Source organism: Scyliorhinus canicula, chromosome 10, assembly GCF_902713615.1.
Source record: "Scyliorhinus canicula chromosome 10, sScyCan1.1, whole genome shotgun sequence".
Classification (NCBI taxonomy): Eukaryota; Metazoa; Chordata; class Chondrichthyes; order Carcharhiniformes; family Scyliorhinidae; genus Scyliorhinus; species Scyliorhinus canicula.
In genome coordinates, this window is record NC_052155.1 from 191,806,851 (window position 1) to 191,827,097 (window position 20,247).

Sequence of the window (20,247 nt, forward strand, 5' to 3'; positions counted from 1 at the left end):
CCCCAACTCCAAATCATCTGTGTGAATTGTTAACAATTGTGGGCCCAACACTGATCCCTGAGGGACACCACTAGCTACTGATTGCCAACCAGAGAAACACCCATTAATCCCCACTCTTTGCTTTCTATTAATTAACCAATCCTCTATCCATGTTACTACTTTACCCTTAATGCCATGCATCTTTATCTTATGCAGCAACCTTTTGTGTCAAAGGCTTTCTGGAAATCCAGATATACCAGGTTATCTACCGCACTAGTAATGTCCTAAAAAATTTCCACTAAATTAGTTAGGCACGACCTGCCCTTTATGAACCCATGCTGCGTCTGCCCAATGGGATAATTTCCATCCAGATGCCTCGCTATTTCTTCCTTGATGATAGATTCCCTATGTAAGAAACATAGGGAGAGAGAAGAAGCAGCATTAAAGGGATTTTTATCTTTGATAGTGTATAAATCACCAGGACTAGATAAAATGTACTCCCTGCTATTAAAAGAAGATAGGGAGGACTTCCAGTGATGACCATGGAGTGAGTGGGCACACAGGGCAGCTCCGGCTCAAAGGTGTTGGTTTAGGTGATTTATACCCATTAGTGGGGTAGCTCCGGTAGGAAAATGGCGCAGGAGGTGTAGAGGGAGTGCGTTGCCAGATGGTGAGGGGGATTTTTCTTTGGGGAGTTATAAGTTTGTAAGTGGGTAAGTACCAACACCCCCACTCCTGTGGTGGTTTTCTTTTTGGAGGGGGCAATTTGCGATTTTGGGTGTTTTTTCTTTATGGGTAAGGGGTGTGTATGATGGGTGGGGTTGCTGGTTAAGGGGCATTCAGGTGGGTAGGGGGGCCGTTTTCACAGACGAAGGGTAACTGATGGGGGCGGGGCAGAGGGGTGAGTGGGCAGGCCCTTCGAGCAGGAGCTGGCAGGTAATGCTGGTGAACGGAGGTTAGGTGGGGGAGGAGGCTGTGAGATGTGGCCAGGCCTGAGGGGGATTGGATTGTGGAGTGACAGAGTTGCAGACTGTGCGTGGTCAAGGACGGAGAAATGAAATGAAATGAGATGGGGCCATCTTGGATGGGCCCCATTTAGGGTGGTATTGGAGGAGGCAGAGCAGGAGTGGGATGATGGCGGACGGTATAGGGGAGTGGAGGCGTAAAGCTCCGGTAAGAATTGAAACATGGAACGCCGTGGGTTAAACAGGTCAATTAAGAGGTTTTGGGATTTTGCACACCCGAGGAGTCTGAAACAGAGGTATCTTTTTACAGGAGCCGCATCTCAGAGTGAAGGATCAGGGTAGGTTCAGGAAAGGATTTGGGGGGGGGGGGGGGGGGACAGGTATTTCACTCAGGGTCAGACTCAAAGTCACGGGAGTGGCCACTTTGTTGTACAAAAGAACTGAGTTTGTGGGGGCCAAGGACTGCAGGACCCAGGGGGAAGGTATGTGATAGCGAGTGGGTTGGGGGGGGCAGTAGGGCCAGCGGCTGCGGGGTGCGGTAGGGCCAGCGGCTGCGGGGTGCGGTAGGGCCAGCGGCTGCGGGGTGCGGTAGGGCCAGCGGCTGCGGGGTGCGGTAGGGCCAGCGGCTGCGGGGTGCGGTAGGGCCAGCGGCTGCGGGGTGCGGTAGGGCCAGCGGCTGCGGGGTGCGGTAGAGCCAGCGGCTGCGGTAGGGCCAGCGGCTGCGGGGTGCGGCAGGGCCAGCGGCTGCGGGGTGCGGTAGGGCCAGCGGCTGTGGTAGGGCCAGCGGCTGCGGGGTGCGGTAGGGCCAGCGGCTGCGGTAGGGCCAGCGGCTGCGGGGTGCGGTAGAGCCAGCGGCTGCGGGGTGCGGTAGAGCCAGCGGCTGCGGGGTGCGGTAGAGCCAGCGGCTGCGGGGTGCGGTAGAGCCAGCGGCTGCGGGGTGCGGTAGAGCCAGCGGCTGCGGGGTGCGGTAGAGCCAGCGGCTGCGGGGTGCGGTAGGGCCAGCGGCTGCGGGGTGCGGTAGGGCCAGCGGCTGCGGGGTGCGGCAGGGCCAGCGGCTGCGGGGTGAGGCAGGGCCAGCGGCTGCGGGGTGCGGCAGGGCCAGCGGCTGAGGGGTGCGGCAGGGCCAGCGGCTGCGGGGTGCGGCAGGGCCAGCGGCTGCGGGGTGCGGCAGGGCCAGCGGCTGAGGGGTGCGGCAGGGCCAGCGGCTGCGGGGTGCGGCAGGGCCAGCGGCTGCGGGGTGCGGCAGGGCCAGCGGCTGCGGGGTGCGGCAGGGTCAGCGGCTGCGGCAGGGCCAGCGGCTGAGGGGTGCGGCAGGGCCAGCGGCTGCGGGGTGCGGCAGGGCCAGCGGCTGCGGGGTGCGGCAGGGCCAGCGGCTGCGGGGTGCGGCAGGGCCAGCGGCTGCGGGGTGCGGCAGGGCCAGCGGCTGCGGGGTGCGGCAGGGCCAGCGGCTGCGGGGGGCGGCAGGGCCAGCGGCTGCGGGGTGCGGCAGGGCCAGCGGCTGCGGGGTGCGGCAGGGCCAGCGGCTGCGGGGTGCGGCAGGGCCAGCGGCTGCGGGAGGGGGTGCGGCAGGGCCAGCGGCTGCGGGAGGGGGTGCGGCAGGGCCAGCGGCTGCGGGAGGGGGTGCGGCAGGGCCAGCGGCTGCGGGAGGGGGTGCGGCAGGGCCAGCGGCTGGGGTAGGGGGTGCGGCAGGGCCAGCGGCTGCGGGAGGGGGTGCGGCAGGGCCAGCGGCTGCGGGAGGGGGTGCGGCAGGGCCAGCGGCTGCGGGGTGCGGCAGGGCCAGCGGCTGCGGGGTGCGGCAGGGCCAGCGGCTGCGGGGTGCGGCAGGGCCAGCGGCTGCGGGGTGCGGCAGGGCCAGCGGCTGCGGCAGGGCCAGCGGCTGCGGGGTGCGGCAGGGACAGCGGCTGCGGCAGGGCCAGCGGCTGCGGGGTGCGGCAGGGACAGCGGCTGCGGGGTGCGGCAGGGGTAGGGGGTGCGGCAGAGCCAGCGGCTGGGGTAGGGGGTGCGGCAGAGCCAGCGGCTGGGGTAGGGGGTGCGGTAGGGCCAGCGGCTGGGGGGTGCGGGAGGGCCAGCGGCTGGGGTAGGGGGTGCGGGAGGGCCAGCGGCTGCGGGGTGCGGGAGGGCCAGCGGCTGCGGTGTGCGGGAGGGCCAGCGGCTGCGGGGTGCGGTAGGGCCAGCGGCTGCGGGGTGCGGTAGGGCCAGCGGCTGCGGGGTGCGGTAGGGCCAGCGGCTGCGGGGTGCGGTAGGGCCAGCGGCTGCGGGGTGCGGTAGGGCCAGCGGCTGCGGGGTGCGGTAGGGCCAGCGGCTGCGGGGTGCGGTAGGGCCAGCGGCTGCGGGGTGCGGTAGGGCCAGCGGCTGCGGGGTGCGGTAGGGCCAGCGGCTGCGGGGTGCGGTAGGGCCAGCGGCTGCGGGGTGCGGCAGGGCCAGCGGCTGCGGGGTGCGGCAGGGCCAGCGGCTGCGGGTTGCGGCAGGGCCAGCGGCTGCGGGTTGCGGCAGGGGCAGCGGCTGCGGGGTGCGGCAGGGCCAGCGGCTGAGGGGTGCGGCAGGGCCAGCGGCTGCAGGGTGCGGCAGGGCCAGCGGCTGCGGGGTGCGGCAGGGCCAGCGGCTGCGGGGTGCGGCAGGGCCAGCGGCTGCGGGGTGCGGCAGGGCCAGCGGCTGCGGGGTGCGGCAGGGCCAGCGGCTGCGGTAGGGGGTGCGGCAGGGCCAGCGGCTGCGGGGTGCGGTAGGGCCAGCGGCTGCGGGGTGCGGTAGGGCCAGCGGCTGCGGGGCGGGGTGCGGTAGGGCCAGCGGCTGCGGGGTGCGGTAGAGCCAGCGGCTGCGGGGTGCGGTAGAGCCAGCGGCTGCGGGGTGCGGTAGGGCCAGCGGCTGCGGGGTGCGGTAGGGCCAGAGGCTGCGGGGTGCGGTAGGGCCAGAGGCTGCGGGGTGCGGCAGGGCCAGCGGCTGCGGGGTGCGGCAGGGCCAGCGGCTGCGGGGTGCGGCAGGGCCAGCGGCTGCGGGGTGCGGCAGGGCCAGCGGCTGCGGGGTGCGGCAGGGCCAGCGGCTGAGGGGTGCGGCAGGGCCAGCGGCTGAGGGGTGCGGCAGGGCCAGCGGCTGCGGGGTGCGGCAGGGCCAGCGGCTGCGGGGTGCGGCAGGGCCAGCGGCTGCGGGGTGCGGCAGGGCCAGCGGCTGCGGGGTGCGGCAGAGCCAGCGGCTGCGGGGTGCGGCAGGGCCAGCGGCTGCGGGGTGCGGCAGGGCCAGCGGCTGCGGGGTGCGGCAGGGCCAGCGGCTGCGGGGTGCGGCAGGGCCAGCGGCTGCGGGGTGCGGCAGGGCCAGCGGCTGCGGGGTGCGGCAGGGCCAGCGGCTGCGGGGTGCGGCAGGGCCAGCGGCTGCGGGGTGCGGCAGGGCCAGCGGCTGCGGGGTGCGGCAGGGCCAGCGGCTGCGGGGTGCGGCAGGGCCAGCGGCCTGCGGGGTGCGGCAGGGCCAGCGGGGTGCGGCAGGGCCAGCGGCTGCGGGTTGCGGCAGGGCCAGCGGCTGCGGGGTGCGGCAGGGCCAGCGGCTGCGGGGTGCGGCAGGGCCAGCGGCTGCAGGGTGCGGTAGGGCCAGCGGCTGGGGGGGGGGCGCGGCAGGGCCAGCGGCTGGGGAGGGGGCGCGGCAGGGCCAGCGGCTGGGGTAGGGGGCGCGGCAGGGCCAGCGGCTGGGGTAGGGGGCGCGGCAGGGCCAGCGGCTGGGGGAGGGGGCGCGGCAGGGCCAGCGGCTGGGGTAGGGGGCGCGGCAGGGCCAGCGGCTGGGGTAGGGGGCGCGGCAGGGCCAGCGGCTGGGGTAGGGGGCGCGGCAGGGCCAGCGGCTGGGGTAGGGGGCGCGGCAGGGCCAGCGGCTGGGGTAGGGGGCGCGGCAGGGCAAGCGGCTGGGGTAGGGGGCGCGGCAGGGCCAGCGGCTGGGGTAGGGGGCGCGGCAGGGCCAGCGGCTGGGGTAGGGGGCGCGGCAGGGCCAGCGGCTGCGGGGTGCGGCAGGGCCAGCGGCTGCGGGGTGCGGCAGGGCCAGCGGCTGCGGGGTGCGGCAGGGCCAGCGGCTGCGGGGTGCGGCAGGGCCAGCGGCTGCGGGGTGCGGCAGGGCCAGCGGCTGCGGGGTGCGGCAGGGCCAGCGGCTGCGGGGTGCGGCAGGGCCAGCGGCTGCGGGGTGCGGCAGGGCCAGCGGCTGCGGGGTGCGGCAGGGCCAGCGGCTGCGGGGTGCGGCAGGGCCAGCGGCTGCGGGGTGCGGCAGGGCCAGCGGCTGCGAGGTGCGGCAGGGTCAGCGGCTGCGGCAGGGCCAGCGGCTGCGGGGTGCGGCAGGGCCAGCGGCTGCGGGGTGCGGCAGGGCCAGCGGCTGCGGGGTGCGGTAGGGCCAGCGGCTGCGGGGTGCGGCAGGGCCAGCGGCTGGGGTAGGGGGTGCGGCAGGGCCAGCGGCTGCGGGGTGCGGCAGGGCCAGCGGCTGCGGGGTGCGGCAGGGCCAGCGGCTGCGGGGTGCGGCAGGGCCAGCGGCTGCGGGGTGCGGCAGGGCCAGCGGCTGGGGTAGGGGGTGAGGTAGGGCCAGCGGCTGCGGGGTGCGGTAGGGCCAGCGGCTGCGGGGTGCGGTAGGGCCAGCGGCTGCGGGGTGCGGTAGGGCCAGCGGCTGGGGTAGGGGGTGCGGCAGGGCCAGCGGCTGCGGGTTGCGGCAGGGCCAGCGGCTGCGGGTTGCGGCAGGGCCAGCGGCTGCGGGAGGGGGTGCGGCAGGGCCAGCGGCTGCGGGAGGGGGTGCGGCAGGGCCAGCGGCTGCGGGAGGGGGTGCGGCAGGGCCAGCGGCTGCGGGAGGGGGTGCGGCAGGGCCAGCGGCTGCGGGAGGGGGTGCGGCAGGGCCAGCGGCTGCGGGAGGGGGTGCGGCAGGGCCAGCGGCTGCGGGAGGGGGTGCGGCAGGGCCAGCGGCTGCGGGAGGGGGTGCGGCAGGGCCAGCGGCTGCGGGAGGGGGTGCGGCAGGGCCAGCGGCTGCGGGAGGGGGTGCGGCAGGGCCAGCGGCTGCGGGAGGGGGTGCGGCAGGGCCAGCGGCTGCGGGAGGGGGTGCGGCAGGGCCAGCGGCTGCGGGAGGGGGTGCGGCAGGGCCAGCGGCTGCGGGAGGGGGTGCGGCAGGGCCAGCGGCTGCGGGAGGGGGTGCGGCAGGGCCAGCGGCTGCGGGAGGGGGTGCGGCAGGGCCAGCGGCTGCGGGAGGGGGTGCGGCAGGGCCAGCGGCTGCGGGGAGGGGGTGCGGCAGGGCCGGGGGCGGGGGGAGGGGGTGCGGCAGGGCCAGCGGCTGCGGGAGGGGGTGCGGCAGGGCCAGCGGCTGCGGGAGGGGGTGCGGCAGGGCCAGCGGCTGCGGGGAGGGGGTGCGGCAGGGCCAGCGGCTGCGGGAGGGGGTGCGGCAGGGCCAGCGGCTGCGGGAGGGGGTGCGGCAGGGCCAGCGGCTGCGGGAGGGGGTGCGGCAGGGCCAGCGGCTGCGGGAGGGGGTGCGGCAGGGCCAGCGGCTGCGGGAGGGGGTGCGGCAGGGCCAGCGGCTGCGGGAGGGGGTGCGGCAGGGCCAGCGGCTGCGGGAGGGGGTGCGGCAGGGCCAGCGGCTGCGGGAGGGGGTGCGGCAGGGCCAGCGGCTGCGGGAGGGGGTGCGGCAGGGCCAGCGGCTGCGGGAGGGGGTGCGGCAGGGCCAGCGGCTGCGGGAGGGGGTGCGGCAGGGCCAGCGGCTGCGGGAGGGGGTGCGGCAGGGCCAGCGGCTGCGGGAGGGGGTGCGGCAGGGCCAGCGGCTGCGGGAGGGGGTGCGGCAGGGCCAGCGGCTGCGGGAGGGGGTGCGGCAGGGCCAGCGGCTGCGGGAGGGGGTGCGGCAGGGCCAGCGGCTGCGGGAGGGGGTGCGGCAGGGCCAGCGGCTGCGGGAGGGGGTGCGGCAGGGCCAGCGGCTGCGGGAGGGGGTGCGGCAGGGCCAGCGGCTGCGGGAGGGGGTGCGGCAGGGCCAGCGGCTGCGGGAGGGGGTGCGGCAGGGCCAGCGGCTGCGGGAGGGGGTGCGGCAGGGCCAGCGGCTGCGGGAGGGGGTGCGGCAGGGCCAGCGGCTGCGGGAGGGGGTGCGGCAGGGCCAGCGGCTGCGGGAGGGGGTGCGGCAGGGCCAGCGGCTGCGGGAGGGGGTGCGGCAGGGCCAGCGGCTGCGGGAGGGGGTGCGGCAGGGCCAGCGGCTGCGGGAGGGGGTGCGGCAGGGCCAGCGGCTGCGGGGTGCGGCAGGGCCAGCGGCTGCGGGGTGCGGCAGGGCCAGCGGCTGCGGGGTGCGGTAGGGCCAGTGGTTACGGGTGTGGTAGGGCAAGGGCGGCGAGTGAGGGCGGCAAGTGCGTGCGCACAATTTTTGAATTCACGTTTAATGTTGTGCAAAATCTCATCCTTTCAAATTTTGCTCATTGGCCCCCTAGTGTTTTGGAATAATTGAAATGTACAGCTCCCCACCCCCACAATATAAGGTTGGGCAAGTCTGCCTTAGTGAGAAACGTGGGCTGGGGTTCTGGGTGGCTGGGATTGAAAGCTTAATAGAATGCAGAGGTATGTGAGACAATGTGCAATCACTAGAGAAAAGGAAAGTCTGAGGACATGAAGTGAAACCAGGATGTGATTTGATGAGAAGGCCAATCCATCTTTACGGCTGTCTGGGTGGGTAGATGGAAGGTGGGAAGAACAGTTTGGTAAGTAGGTTTCAGAGAGGGGCGTGCTGAGCCAAGTTTCTACTCAGGCCAAGTGATCATTCACAATAAAGGATGTAAACGACCTGGGTCTTGTCCAATAATGAATGGAATTCCTGGTGGGAAGTGTGTGGGAGGCTGTGATTGTTGAAATGTTGACAGAGCCCAAACATTTGATGAGGTAAGGGGAATGGAAAGTAGGTTTGGGAGGTGCAAATGTAGAGCATTGCAATTTGTTTTAACATTTTCATTAACAAAGTCAATGTAAACAGAAGCACAATAATCCTCACCTTTAGGATAGAAATCTGTGAAAAATCTTTCTCCTCAAAGTAAGCATGTGTGATGAGCTGCAATTTTGCTTGAAGCAACCCATAAAGTGGCTGTTGGAAGAAATTGCAAAAAAGAATATTACCACCGTTTCAGCAGTGAAGTATGAACTAGTTATTTAAAAAATAAGAACAGCAATTACACACAGCAATTTCTACCATGTTCCTATCCTAAAAAATCACAAATGCCAAGATGGATACAATTTAGTGAGCCATTTCAGAGAGCATAAAGAATAAACCATGTTGCTGAGAGTCTGGAGTCACAAGTGCGCCAGACCAGGTAAGGGCGACAGATTTCCTTCCCTAAAAGATATTAATGAACCAGATGGGTTTATTTTCCTATTTTCCTACCCCACTTTTTCCCTTTCCCCCCCTTTCTGCTGACGTTCAGTTTTTGTTAAAGAAATCGATGAATGGCTGCCAACTCTGAGCGAATCCCTGTATTGATCCTCTTAGAGCGAATTTGATTTTTTTCCAGACTGAGAAACTCTACCATATCGCTGACCCACATTCCTGATTCCGGGGGCTCCGAGTCCCTCCATCTCAGCAAGATCCGTCTCTGGGCCACCAGGGAGAAGGCCGTGATATCGGCCTCCCTTCTCTCTCCCCCCCCCCCCCCCCCCCCCCCCCAATTGTCCCCGGATCATCTGACACCCCCCCAAATATTGCTAATTCTGGACTTGGAGTTACCCTACCTTCCAGGACTTCCGACATAACATCTGCAAATCCCTGTCAGAATTCCCTCAGTTTCGCACATGCCCAAAACATATGAACATGGTTGGCTGGGCTACCCCCACACCGCACGCGTCTGTCCTCCACCTCCTCGAAGAACTTACTCACCCGAGCTACCGTTATGTGGGTCCTGTGGACTACCTTGAACTGAATCAAGCTGAGTCTAGCACAGGACAAGGATACATTTACCCTTTGCAAGGTTTTTTCCACAGTTCAGTTTCCAGCTCTCCTCCTAGCTCCTCTTCACCTCTCTGATATCCCTTCCCACTCTAACAATTCCCTGTATATGTCCGAAACCTTCCCACCTCCAACCCCTGTTTTTGTCAGTACTTTATCTTGTAGTCCCCTCAGGGGGTGGCGAGGAAAGCTTGGGACCTGTCGCCGTACAAAGTCCCGCACTTGAAGATACCGAAACCCATTCCCACCCGGCAAATCAACCTCCTCCTCTAATGTCTCCAAGGTCGGAAAGCCCTCCTGGATGAATAGATCCCAAAACCTCTCAATCCCTGCCTGCTGCCATACCTTAAAGCCCTCATCCAGCCCCACCCCCCCGGGACAAACCGGTGATTGTCACAGATCGGTGACCACACTCCAATCTCATATGCTGCCTCCATTGTCCCCACACCCTCAGGGCTGCCACCACCACAGGACTTGTAGAGTACCGAGCCGGCGACAATAGCAGGGGTGCCATCAGTAAAGCTTCCAGACTTGTACCTTTGCAGGATGCTGCCGCCATCCGCTCCCAGACCGACCCCTCTCCCACTACCCACTTCTAGACCATTGATATGTTGGCAGCCCAGTAATAGTTTTTTTTTTTAATTTAGAGTACCCAATTAATTTTTTCCAATTAAGGGGCAATTTAGCATGGCCAATCCACCTGGCCTCCACGTTTTTGGGTTGTGGGGGCGAAAACCACGCAAACACGGGGGGGAATGTGAAAACTCCACACGGACAGTGACCCAGAGCTGGGATTGAACCTGGGACCTCAGCGCCGTGAAGCAGCGGGGCTAACCCACTGCACCACAGTGCTGCCCTAGCCCAGTAATAGTTAATAAAGCTCCGGATAGCCAATCCCCTTTACCCGTGCACCCGTTCCAGGAGTGTCGTCTTTACTCTTGGGGTTTAACCCGTCCATATAAACCTCGATATTGCCACATCCATATTTCTAAAAAAAAGCCTTTGGGACAACAATCGGGAGACACTGAGAAAAGAAAAGCAGTCTCAGAAGGACAGTCGTCGTCACCGTCTGAACCCTCCCCGCCAGCGTCAGTGGGAGCATGTCCCATCTACAAAGATCCCTACTCATTTGATCCATTGCTTTGCCCAAATTTAACTTGTGAAGCTGCCCCAATCCTTGGCCACTTGAATCCCCAAATACCTAAAACTCTTCCCAACCACTTTAAAAGGTAGCTCCTTCTGGATCACAAACATCTTGCTTTTTCCCATATTTAACTTATAGCCTGAAAATCGCCCAAATTCTCCTAATACCTCCATGATTTTGGTCATCCTCGCACCAGGTCCGTGATATACAGCAGCAAATCGTCCGCATAGAGAGACTCTGTGTTCCATCCCGTCCCCCTCCAGGTATTCGCTGCTCTCAGAGCCATTGCTGAGGGTTCTATGGCCATGGCTAACAGTAATGGGGAGAGCGGGCATCCCTGCCTTGTCCCCCGACAAAGACTAAAGTATTCTGACCGAACTCGGTTAGTTCTTACATTTGCCACCAGGGCCTGGTACAGTAGCCGGACCCACTCCACAAATCCCTGCCCAAACCCAAACCTGCCTAAAATATCCCATAGATACTTCTACTCCACTCGGTCGAAAACCTTCTCCGCGTCCATGGCAACTACCACCTCAGCCTCGCGCCCCTCCGCTGGCATCATAATTACATTAAGAAGCCGTCTAATGTTGGATGTCAGATGCCTGCCCTTTACAAATCCTGTCTGATCCTTTCCAATTATCTCCAGGACGCAATCCTCTATTTGGGTGGCCAGGATCTTTGCCAATAATTTGGCATCTACATTCAAGAGGGAGATTGGCCTGCACGATCCACAGCTCTCCGATCCTTGTCCCGCTTCAGGATGAGAGAAATTGATGCCTGTGATAACGTTTTGGGGGGTGGGGGGAACGAGTACTCGCAGCTCCTTGGACTCGTTGAAAGCCTTAACCAGGAGCGGCCCCAGTAACCCAGAGAACTTCTTATAAAATTCCACTGGGAATCCAGCAGGTCCCGGGGCTTTACCCGATTGCATCGCCCCCAAGTCCGTCTATCACCTTCCCAAGCCCAATCGGGCCACCCAGGGCCTCCACCAGCTCCTCATTTACCTTCGGGAACGCTAGCCTCCCCAGGAATTGATTCATGCCCTCCTTCCCAACCGGGGGTTCCGCCTCATGTAGCTGGCTATAAAATTCCTGGAATACTTCAGGTATTTGGATAATTGGAGCGCATTCTGGGGAAGGTGGGACCTGTACAAGCAGGACGGGTTGCATCTGAACCAGAAGGGCACCAATATCCTGGGGGGGAGGTTTTCTAGTACTCTTCGGGAGGGTTTAAACTAATTTGGCAGGGGAATGGGAACCGGATCTGTAGTCCAGCAACTAAGGTAGACGATAGTCAGGACGCCAAAGCACATAGTGATGCAGTGGGGAAGGTAACAATGACAAAGGAGAGTACTTGCAGGCAAGGAGATGGGTTGAAGTGTGTATACTTTAATGCAAGAAGCATCAGGAATAAGGTGGGTGAACTTAAGGCATGGATCTGTACTTGGGACTACGATGTGGTGGCCATCACAGAAACATGGATAGAAGAGGGGCAGAAATGGTTGTTGGAGGTCCCTGGTTATAGATGTTTCAACAAGATTAGGGAGGATGGTAAAAGAGGTGGGGGGGGTGGCATTGTTAATTAGAGATAGTATAATAGCTGCAGAAAGGTAGTTAGAGGGGGATGTGCCTACTGAGGTAATATGGGTTGAAGTTAGAAATAGGAAAGGAGCAGTCACCTTGTTGGGAGTTTTCTATAGGCCCCCCAATAGCAGCAGAGATGTGGAGGAACAGATTGGGAAACAGATTTTGGAAAGGTGCAGAAGTCACAGGGTAGTAGTCATGGGCGACTTCAACTTCCCAAACATTGAGTGGAAACTCTTTAGATCAAATAGTTTGGATGGGGTAGTGTTTGTGCAGTGTGTCCAGGAAGCTTTTCTAACACAGTATGTAGATTGTCCGACCAGAGGGGAGGCTATATTGGATTTAGTACTTGGTAATGAACCAGGGCAGGTGATAGATTTGTTAGTGGGGGAGCATTTTGGAGGTAGTGACCACAATTCTGTGACTTTCACTTTAGTAATGGAGAGGGATAGGTGCGAGCAACAGGGCAAGGTTTATAATTGGGGGAAGGGTAAATACAATGCTGTCAGACAAGAATTGAAGTGCAGAAGTTGGGAACATAGGCTGTCAGGGAAGGACACAAGTGAAATGTGGAACTTGTTCAAGGAACAGGTACTGCGTGTCTTTGATATGTATGTCCCTGTCAGGCAGGGAAGAGATGGTCGAGTGAGGGAACCATGGTTGACAAGAGAGGTTGAATGTCTTAAGAGGAAGAAGGAGACTTATGTAAGGCTGAAGAAACAAGGTTCAGACAGGGCGCTGGAGGGATACAAGATAGCCAGGAGGGAACTGAAGAAAGGGATTAGGAGAGCTAAGAGAGGGCATGAAAAATCTTTGGCGGGTAGGATCAAGGAAAACCCCAAAGCCTTTTACACATGTGAGAAATATGAGAATGACTAGAGCGAGGGTAGGTCCGATTAAGGACAGTAGCGGGAGATTGTGTATTGAGTCTGAAGAGATAGGAGAGGTCTTGAACAAGTATTTTTCTTCAGTATTTACAAACGAGAGGGGCCATATTGTTGGAGAGGACAGCGTGAAGCAGACTGATAAGCTTGAGGAGATACTTGTCAGGAAGGAAGATGTGTTGCGCGTTTTGAAAAACTTGAGGATAGACAAGTCCCCCGGGCCTGACGGGATATATCCAAGGATTCTATGGGAAGCAAGAAATGAAATTGCAGAGCCGTTGGCAATGATCTTTTCGTCCTCGCTGTCAACAGGGGTGGTACCAGAGGATTGGAGAGTGGCGAATGTCGTGCCCCTGTTCAAAAAAGGGAATAGGGATAACCCTGGGAATTACAGGCCAGTTAGTCTTACTTCGGTGGTAGGCAAAGTAATGGAAAGGGTACTGAGGGATAGGATTTCTGAGCATCTGGAAAGGCATTGCTTGATTAGGGATAGTCAGCACGGATTTGTGAGGGGTAGGTGTTGCCTTACAAGTCTTATTGAATTCTTTGAGGAGGTGACCAAGCATGTGGATGAAGGTAAAGCAGTGGATGTAGTGTACATGGATTTTAGTAAGGCATTTGATAAGGTTCCCCATGGTAGGCTTATGCAGAAAGTAAGGAGGCATGGGATAGTGGGAAATTTGGCCAGTTGGATAACAAACTGGCTAACCGATAGAAGACAGAGAGTTGTGGTGGATGGCAAATATTCAGCCTGGAGCCCAGTTATCAGTGGCGTACCGCAGGGATCAGTTCTGGGTCCTCTGCTGTTTGTGATTTTCATTAATGACTTGGATGAGGGGGTTGAAGGGTGGGTCAGTAAATTTGCAGATGATACGAAGATTGGTAGAGTTGTGGATAGTGAGGAGGGCTGTTGTCGGCTTCAAAGAGACATAGATAGAATGCAGAGCTGGGCTGAGAAGTGGCAGATGGAGTTTAACCCTGACAAGTGTGAGGTTGTCCATTTTGGAAGGACAAATCTGAATGCGGAATACAGGGTTAATGGTAGGGTTCTTGGCAATGTGGAGGAGCAGAGAGATCTTGGGGTCTATGTTCATAGTTCTTTGAAAGTTGCCACTCAAGTGGATAGAGCTGTGAAGAAGGCCTATGGTGTGCTAGCGTTCATTAGCAGAGGGATTGAATTTAAGAGCCGTGAGGTGATGATGCAGCTGTACAAAACCTTGGTCAGGCCGCATTTGGAGTACTGTGTGCAGTTCTGGTCACCTCATTTTAGGAAGGATGTGGAAGCTTTGGAAAAGGTGCAAAGGAGATTTACCAGGATGTTGCCTGGAATGGAGAGTAGGTCATACGAGGAAAGGTTGAGGGTGCTAGGCCTTTTCTCATTAGAACGGAGAAGGATGAGGGGCGACTTGATAGAGGTTTATAAGATGATCAGGGGAATAGATAGAGTAGACAGTCAGAGACTTTTTCCCCGGGTGGAACACACCATTACAAGGGGACATAAATTTAAGATAAATGGTGGAAGATATAGAGGGGATGTCAGAGGTAGGTTCTTTACCCAGAGAGTAGTGGGGGCATGGAATGCACTGCCTGTGGTAGTAGTTGAGTCGGGAAATTTATGGACCTTCAAGCGGCTATTGGATAGGTACTTGGATTAGGGTAGAATAAGGGAGTGTAGGTTAACTTCTTAAGGGCAGCACGGTAGCATTGTGGATAGCACAATTGCTTCACAGCTCCAGGGTCCCAAGTTCGATTTCGACTTGGGTCACTGTCTGTGTGGAGTCTGCACATCCTCCCCATGACTGCGTGGGTTTCCTCCGGGTACTCCGGTTTCCTCCCACAGTCCAAAGATGTGCAGGTTGGGTGGATTGGCCATGAAAAATTGTCCAAAATTCTATGATTAACCTAGGACAAAAGTTCGGCGCAACATCGTGGGCCGAAGGGCCTGTTCTGTGCTGTATTTCTCTATACTTCTATACTTCATTCACTGCCCCCAGGTCCGTCACCGTCTTCCCCCTCAAATCCTTTATTTTCCCTATTTTTCTAGCCGCCTCCTGTTTTCTCAGCTGATGTGCCAGCAGCCTGCTAGCTTTCTCCCCATGTTCATATATTGCCCCTTTTACCCTCCTCAGCTGACCCTCCACCTTTCCTGTGGAAAGGAGCCCAAACTCCATTTGAAGTCTCTGATGCTCCTTCAGGAGCTCCTCATTTGGAGACTCCGAGTATCTCCTGTCCACCTGTAAAATTTCTCCTACCAACCTGTCCAGCTCCGACCTCTCAGTTTTATCCTTGTGGGCTCGAATCGAAATACATTCCCCTCGAATGACTGCTTTCAGTGCCTCTCAGACTACCCCAGCTGCAGTCTCACCCGTGTCATTGATCTTTATGTCCCCCCCGAATGGCCTCTCTCACTTGCGCACAGATCTCCTCATCCGCTAACAGCCCTGTATCTAGTCTCCACTGTGGGCGCTGGGACATTCCCGTATCTGCCCATAGGTCTATCCTGTGTGGTGCATGATCTGAGACCACAATTGCTGAGTACTCAGTGTCCTCAACCCCTGCTAACAGTGTTTTATCTAGCACGAAGAAATCTATCCTGGAGTAATGTAGCCATCTAAGATGGACACTGGGCTACAAAATGGAGAACCGCAAGGAACACAGAGAAAAACAGTCATAGTGAGGAGACACAGCTTGCAAAAGACTGTTTTGCATTTTGCACGTACAGAAACCAGTTTCCAAAGAGTTGCAGAGTTTCAGCCAAAGGTGCAAATGGGAAACAGATCTGCATATTAATGAGATGATCCCGGCCCAGGGACAATAGAAACAGTTAAGTATCGAGGGATACTTTTCCATAGACGCCCAGACAGAGTGGCGCCAAAGCAACCAAAACAAAGAGCCGTAGGGACCACCCCAAACATCGAGAAACGACCCTAGGATTGGGGAGTTTGAAAGATATCGATTGGGAAAGACCCAATAGATGAGGGAACCACCCCAAGGGGGCCTGAACCTCCTGGGACCTATAAAAAGGTCAAGCACATGACTCGGTCTGTTGCTTCCAGACTCCGGCCCAGACCTGTTGCATCGCATCCTGTCTCCAGTTTCATCACCAGCCGTTGAGCATCAGCCATCGAACTGTAAGTGCCAACACAACGATCGCTACGTGATCCAGACCTTGCTAGCTCTTGACAACTTTGCCAATCAGAAGTTACAGACCAAGAACGGGACGAAGGCCTTGCTCCCTGACCTTGCCTGTTCCTGTCATGATAAGTATTTAGTTGTTTAGTATTAGAAGTAAGTTAGTCTCTTTAGCGTATGCATGAGTATTTATTATATTTGTTATAATAAACACCAATCGTTTGGACTTACTAATCGGTGTATGGATTTATTACTTTGAACCTGACCTTGGTATACTTGTGACGGTGTCTCAATACGACACCTGGCGACTCCGAGCATAATTACACATACAGAGCCATAGTAGTGTTAAGCACACGGCCTTTAAACGAAGGCGTGTTAATCACACTCCAGTAAAACGAGCAACAGTACGCCTTATGTACATGGGAGTAGAATGAATATTCCCTGCTCCTTGGTCTCTCAAATCTCCACGGATCCATCCCTCCCATGCGCTCCATAAAACCCCGCAGTTCCTTTGCCATTGTTGATAGCTTCCCCGACCTAGCACTCGACCGGTCCAACCTCAGGTCCAGGACCGTTTTAAAGTCACCACCCCCATGGTCAGCCGGCACGAGTCAAGGTCTGGGATCTTCCCCAGCGCCTTCCTGATAAACGCGACATCATCCCAGTTTGGGGCACATATATTCACCAGCACCACTGCCATTCCCTCTAGCTTCCCACTAACCTAGAAAATCTGCCTCCCGGGTCTACCTCTATCCTCCCCACCTCGAATGTCACCCTTTTATTAATCAGGATAACCAAGCCCTTTGTTTTAAAGTCCAGTCCTGAATGAAACACTTGCCCGACCCATTCCTTCTTTAATCTAATTTGGTCTCCCAGCTTCAAGTACGTCTCCTGTAACATAGCCACGTCCGCTTTTAACTGTCTCAGGTGTGCGAACACACGAGCTCTCTTAACTGACCCGTTCAGTCCACGAACATTCCATGTAACCAGTCTGGTCGGGGGCGCTTGTGCCCCCTCCCCTGTCGGTCAACCATGATCTTTCCTAGGCCAGCTCCTAGCCAGTGTTCCACGCTTCACTTGATCCGCCCCTCGACAGCGACCGCCATCTGATCTCCATCGCCAGTCTCCTAACTGTCCCTTACCCATCTGCAGTAACCCCCCCCCCCCCACTTCGTCTGTCCTCAGTTCTCCCCCCACTTTGCTCCCGTGAACCAGCTAGCTCAGCATCTCCCACCCTCTGGCATCAAAAAGCCTGCCGACTGCCATATTCTATTACACCTAGCAATAACACAAGCACTCAACACAGTAACAATCCCAAAAAGCTAACAAACCATCCCACAATGCGCAGGCAATGAGGCAAACCCCTCCCCCTTAACCAATTCTTATCAGTCCCATCACCTTCAAACATAATAGAAGAAACTTCAAGCAGCTTGAGCAAAATTATGCATGCCAGAATCTACTATCTTTCTTGCAGAAACTAAAACACCCCATTGCATCTTAAAAGTTCTTCACTCTGTAATCCAGTACATAAAGCAATAAATCCAAATGAAATTACACGAGGAAAGAAAAAAAAAATAAAACACCAAAAACTTTTTCTTCCCGAACATCACAACTTAACTCAGAATTAAAAGATCAAAATTTTAAACAAGACAAAGCAAAATACAACCATTTTTCTCAACTCCCTGCGACCCCGTCCCTTCCCCCAAACTCAGACCACCAGTTTGTTTAAAAGTCATTGCACCAGATTGCCAGATTCTACCCCTCCCCCTTTGTCCGATTCTCATCAGTCACATCACCTTCAAAGAGAATCAAACACAATAGAAGGTTCAAGCAGTTTAAGCAAAATTATGCATGCAAGAATCAACCAACTTTCTCAGAGAATAACACACCCTGTGGCAACTTTAAAGTTCTTTCCTCTGTGATCCAGTACATAAAGCAATAAATCAAAATCAAATTACACGAGAAAAGAAGAGAGAAAAAAAAAATTGTTTTAAAAATAAAACACCTGAACATCGCAACTTAACTCTCAGAATTAAAAGACTGAAATTTTAAACAAGACAAAGCAAAACACAGAACAATGTTACTCTGCTCCCCGCCACTCCATCCCATCCCCCAAACTCAGCCCACCACAGATAGAATTTAAAAGTCCTTTAGCCAGATTATTGTCTTTCATGAAAGTAACCACCTCTTCCGGAGAATTGAAGTGCAGTTCCCGGTTCTCGTATGTCACCCAAAGACGCGCCGGGTATAACAGTCCGAATTTAATGTCTTTCTCAAACAGGACCGCCTTAACTTTGTTGAAACTTGCTCTCCTCTTTTGTGAGTTCTGGTCCCCAGTCTTGGTACACCCGGATTCTCTGATTCTTCCCACATGTACCGTTTCGTCTGCCTGGCCCACTTCATGACATGCTCCTTGTCGAGGAATCAATATAGCCTCACCACCATGGCCCTCGGGGGCTCACGACCCTGGGGCGTACATACGAGCACCCTGTGGCTTGTCAAACACATTGACCCGGACCATCTCCTGCAACATCTTCCCCACATACACTCCCGCATCTGATCCCTCCTTCCCCTCTGGCAGCCCGACGATTCGGATAGTTTGCCTGCGAGACCGGTTCTCCAAGTCTTCTACTTTATCTAGCAGTCATTTCTGGCTGTCTTGTAGTTTGCTAATTTCAACAGCCATTGCAGTGGACTCCTCCTCTCGTTCAGTCGCCAGCTCCTGCATCTTTAGAATCTCCTGTCCCTAAGTCGTCATTTTCTCCTCCACCCGGTCAATCACCTCCTTAATCGAGGCTATCATCTGGGTTACATCTTCTGCGCACTCCTTGCAATGCCGGGTGAACTTCTCATCCAGGTACTTGACCCATTGCTCCATCGACCAGTGAGCTGGCATGGACACGCTTTGTCTCGTTACCATTGAGCTTGATGACCTCTGATTCTTGCTTTCACTCATCTTTTGGTTTCTCCTTTTCAACTCTTATTTGGACACAATTCCATAAATTGAGGGTCACCTCCTTTCCCTCTCCCTTCAATCAACTTATGTTGAGAAATTTTCCCAAAAGTACGGCTTAAACACCATTAAAAAAAACACCAAGGGCGAGAGCTGCTGAATGTGCGACCGTTTACTCCATGACCCCCACCGGAAGTCAACTAAATCAAAGGTTTATCGAGGGTAGCTGGTAATGTGGAGTTGAGGCTACAATCAGTTCAGCCATGATCTACTGAATTGCAGAGCAGGCCCAAAGGGCAGAATGACCAACTCCTACACCTAATTCAGATGTTCATTTGTTCCTATGTATGGCACAGTAACAAACCATTCGATCGAACAGATCCATGTTGGAGTTTACATTCTATCTGAGCATGCCCCCACTCTTTAATTTATCCCGTTACCATACCCTTTTAACTATTTGTCCATAATGTGTTCATCTAAATTCCTCTTAAAAACATCTAAATCATCTCCCTCACCACTCCTGTGGTAGCTCAGTTCCACATTCCAGCCTTTTCTTGAATAAATGTATTATTGACCATCATTTAATGTCCTGTAATTATGGTCTACCCACCCACAAGTCTATGTCTACCCTTTTGCAAGCTTAAAGACTTCTACTGGGTCTTTATCAGAGAAAAATACCCCGGCCTATTCAATCTTTCCTGATAGATATAGCCTCTCCATTTTAGTACCATTTGTTTAAATCATTTTAGCAGCTTCTCCTCTATGTACTTTTTATAGTATGCAGACCAAAGCTGTCCTCAGTATTAAAGCTTGGCTCAGGCAAGATTATATACAAGCTTGGTTACTTTCATTGCTTTTCAATTCTCTCCCATTAGAAATAAACTCTTTAGTGTTGTTTTTAATGTCTTTATTAACCTGTTCCTACTTTATTTAATCCAACAACATTCAGCTACGGGTTTAAATATGGTCCTTGTTTGTAAAATTAGTAGAATTTGTTACCTTACAGTTAGAACTTTGAGGAAAAAGTAGTGTTCCCTTTAATTCAGGCCACATTTGGAATATTGCACACAATTCTGGTTGGCACACTACCAGAGGATGTGGTGGATTTGGAGAGGGTGCAGAGGAGGTTTACCAGGATATTGCCTGGTCTGGAAGGTGTTAGCTATGCGGAGAGGCGGAATAGTCTCGGACTGTTTTCATTAGAACGATGGAGGTTGAGGTGTGACCTAATAGAGGTCTACAAGATTATGAGGTGCATGGATAGAGTGGATGGGCAGGCACACTTTCCCAGGGTGGAGGGGTCAGTCATCAGAGAGCATAGGTTCAAGGTCCGGGGGGCAAAGTTTGGAACAGATACGATAGGCAGTTTTTTTTTTTGTTTACAGAGAGGGTGGAGAGTGCCTGGAACGTGTTGCCAGGGGAGGTTGTGGAAGCAGATACAATAACGGCGTTCAAAAGGCATCTTGACAAATACATGGATAGGATGGGTATAGAGGGATATGGTACTAGGAAGTGCTGAGGGTTTTGGTCAAGGGTTGGTATCGTGACCGGTACAGGCTTGAAGGGCCGAAGGGCCTGTTCCTGTGCTGTATTGTTCTTTACAATTTTAACGTTTCCTCAAAATTCAACTACTCTTATTCAAAAGTATAGGCTCATTTGTAACCCCACCCTCAATCATTTCCAAACATGGCCCACAAATTTCCAA

General features: G+C 57.1%; 1 protein-coding gene across 8 annotated transcripts in view; it reads right to left on the bottom strand.

Moving 5' to 3' along the window:
- avl9 (AVL9 homolog (S. cerevisiase)) overlaps positions 1 to 20,247 on the bottom strand; it is a 183,166-nt gene that overhangs the window by 130,161 nt on the left and 32,758 nt on the right. For all 8 annotated transcript variants that reach the window (XR_005462168.1, XM_038810418.1, XM_038810424.1 and 5 more), the window contains one exon: positions 7,902 to 7,991. Coding sequence is in view for 7 of the 8 variants with exons in the window: in XM_038810418.1 (XP_038666346.1) it covers positions 7,902 to 7,991 (90 nt within the window). In the remaining variant the exon portion in view is untranslated. The remainder of the gene's footprint in view (positions 1 to 7,901; positions 7,992 to 20,247) is intronic.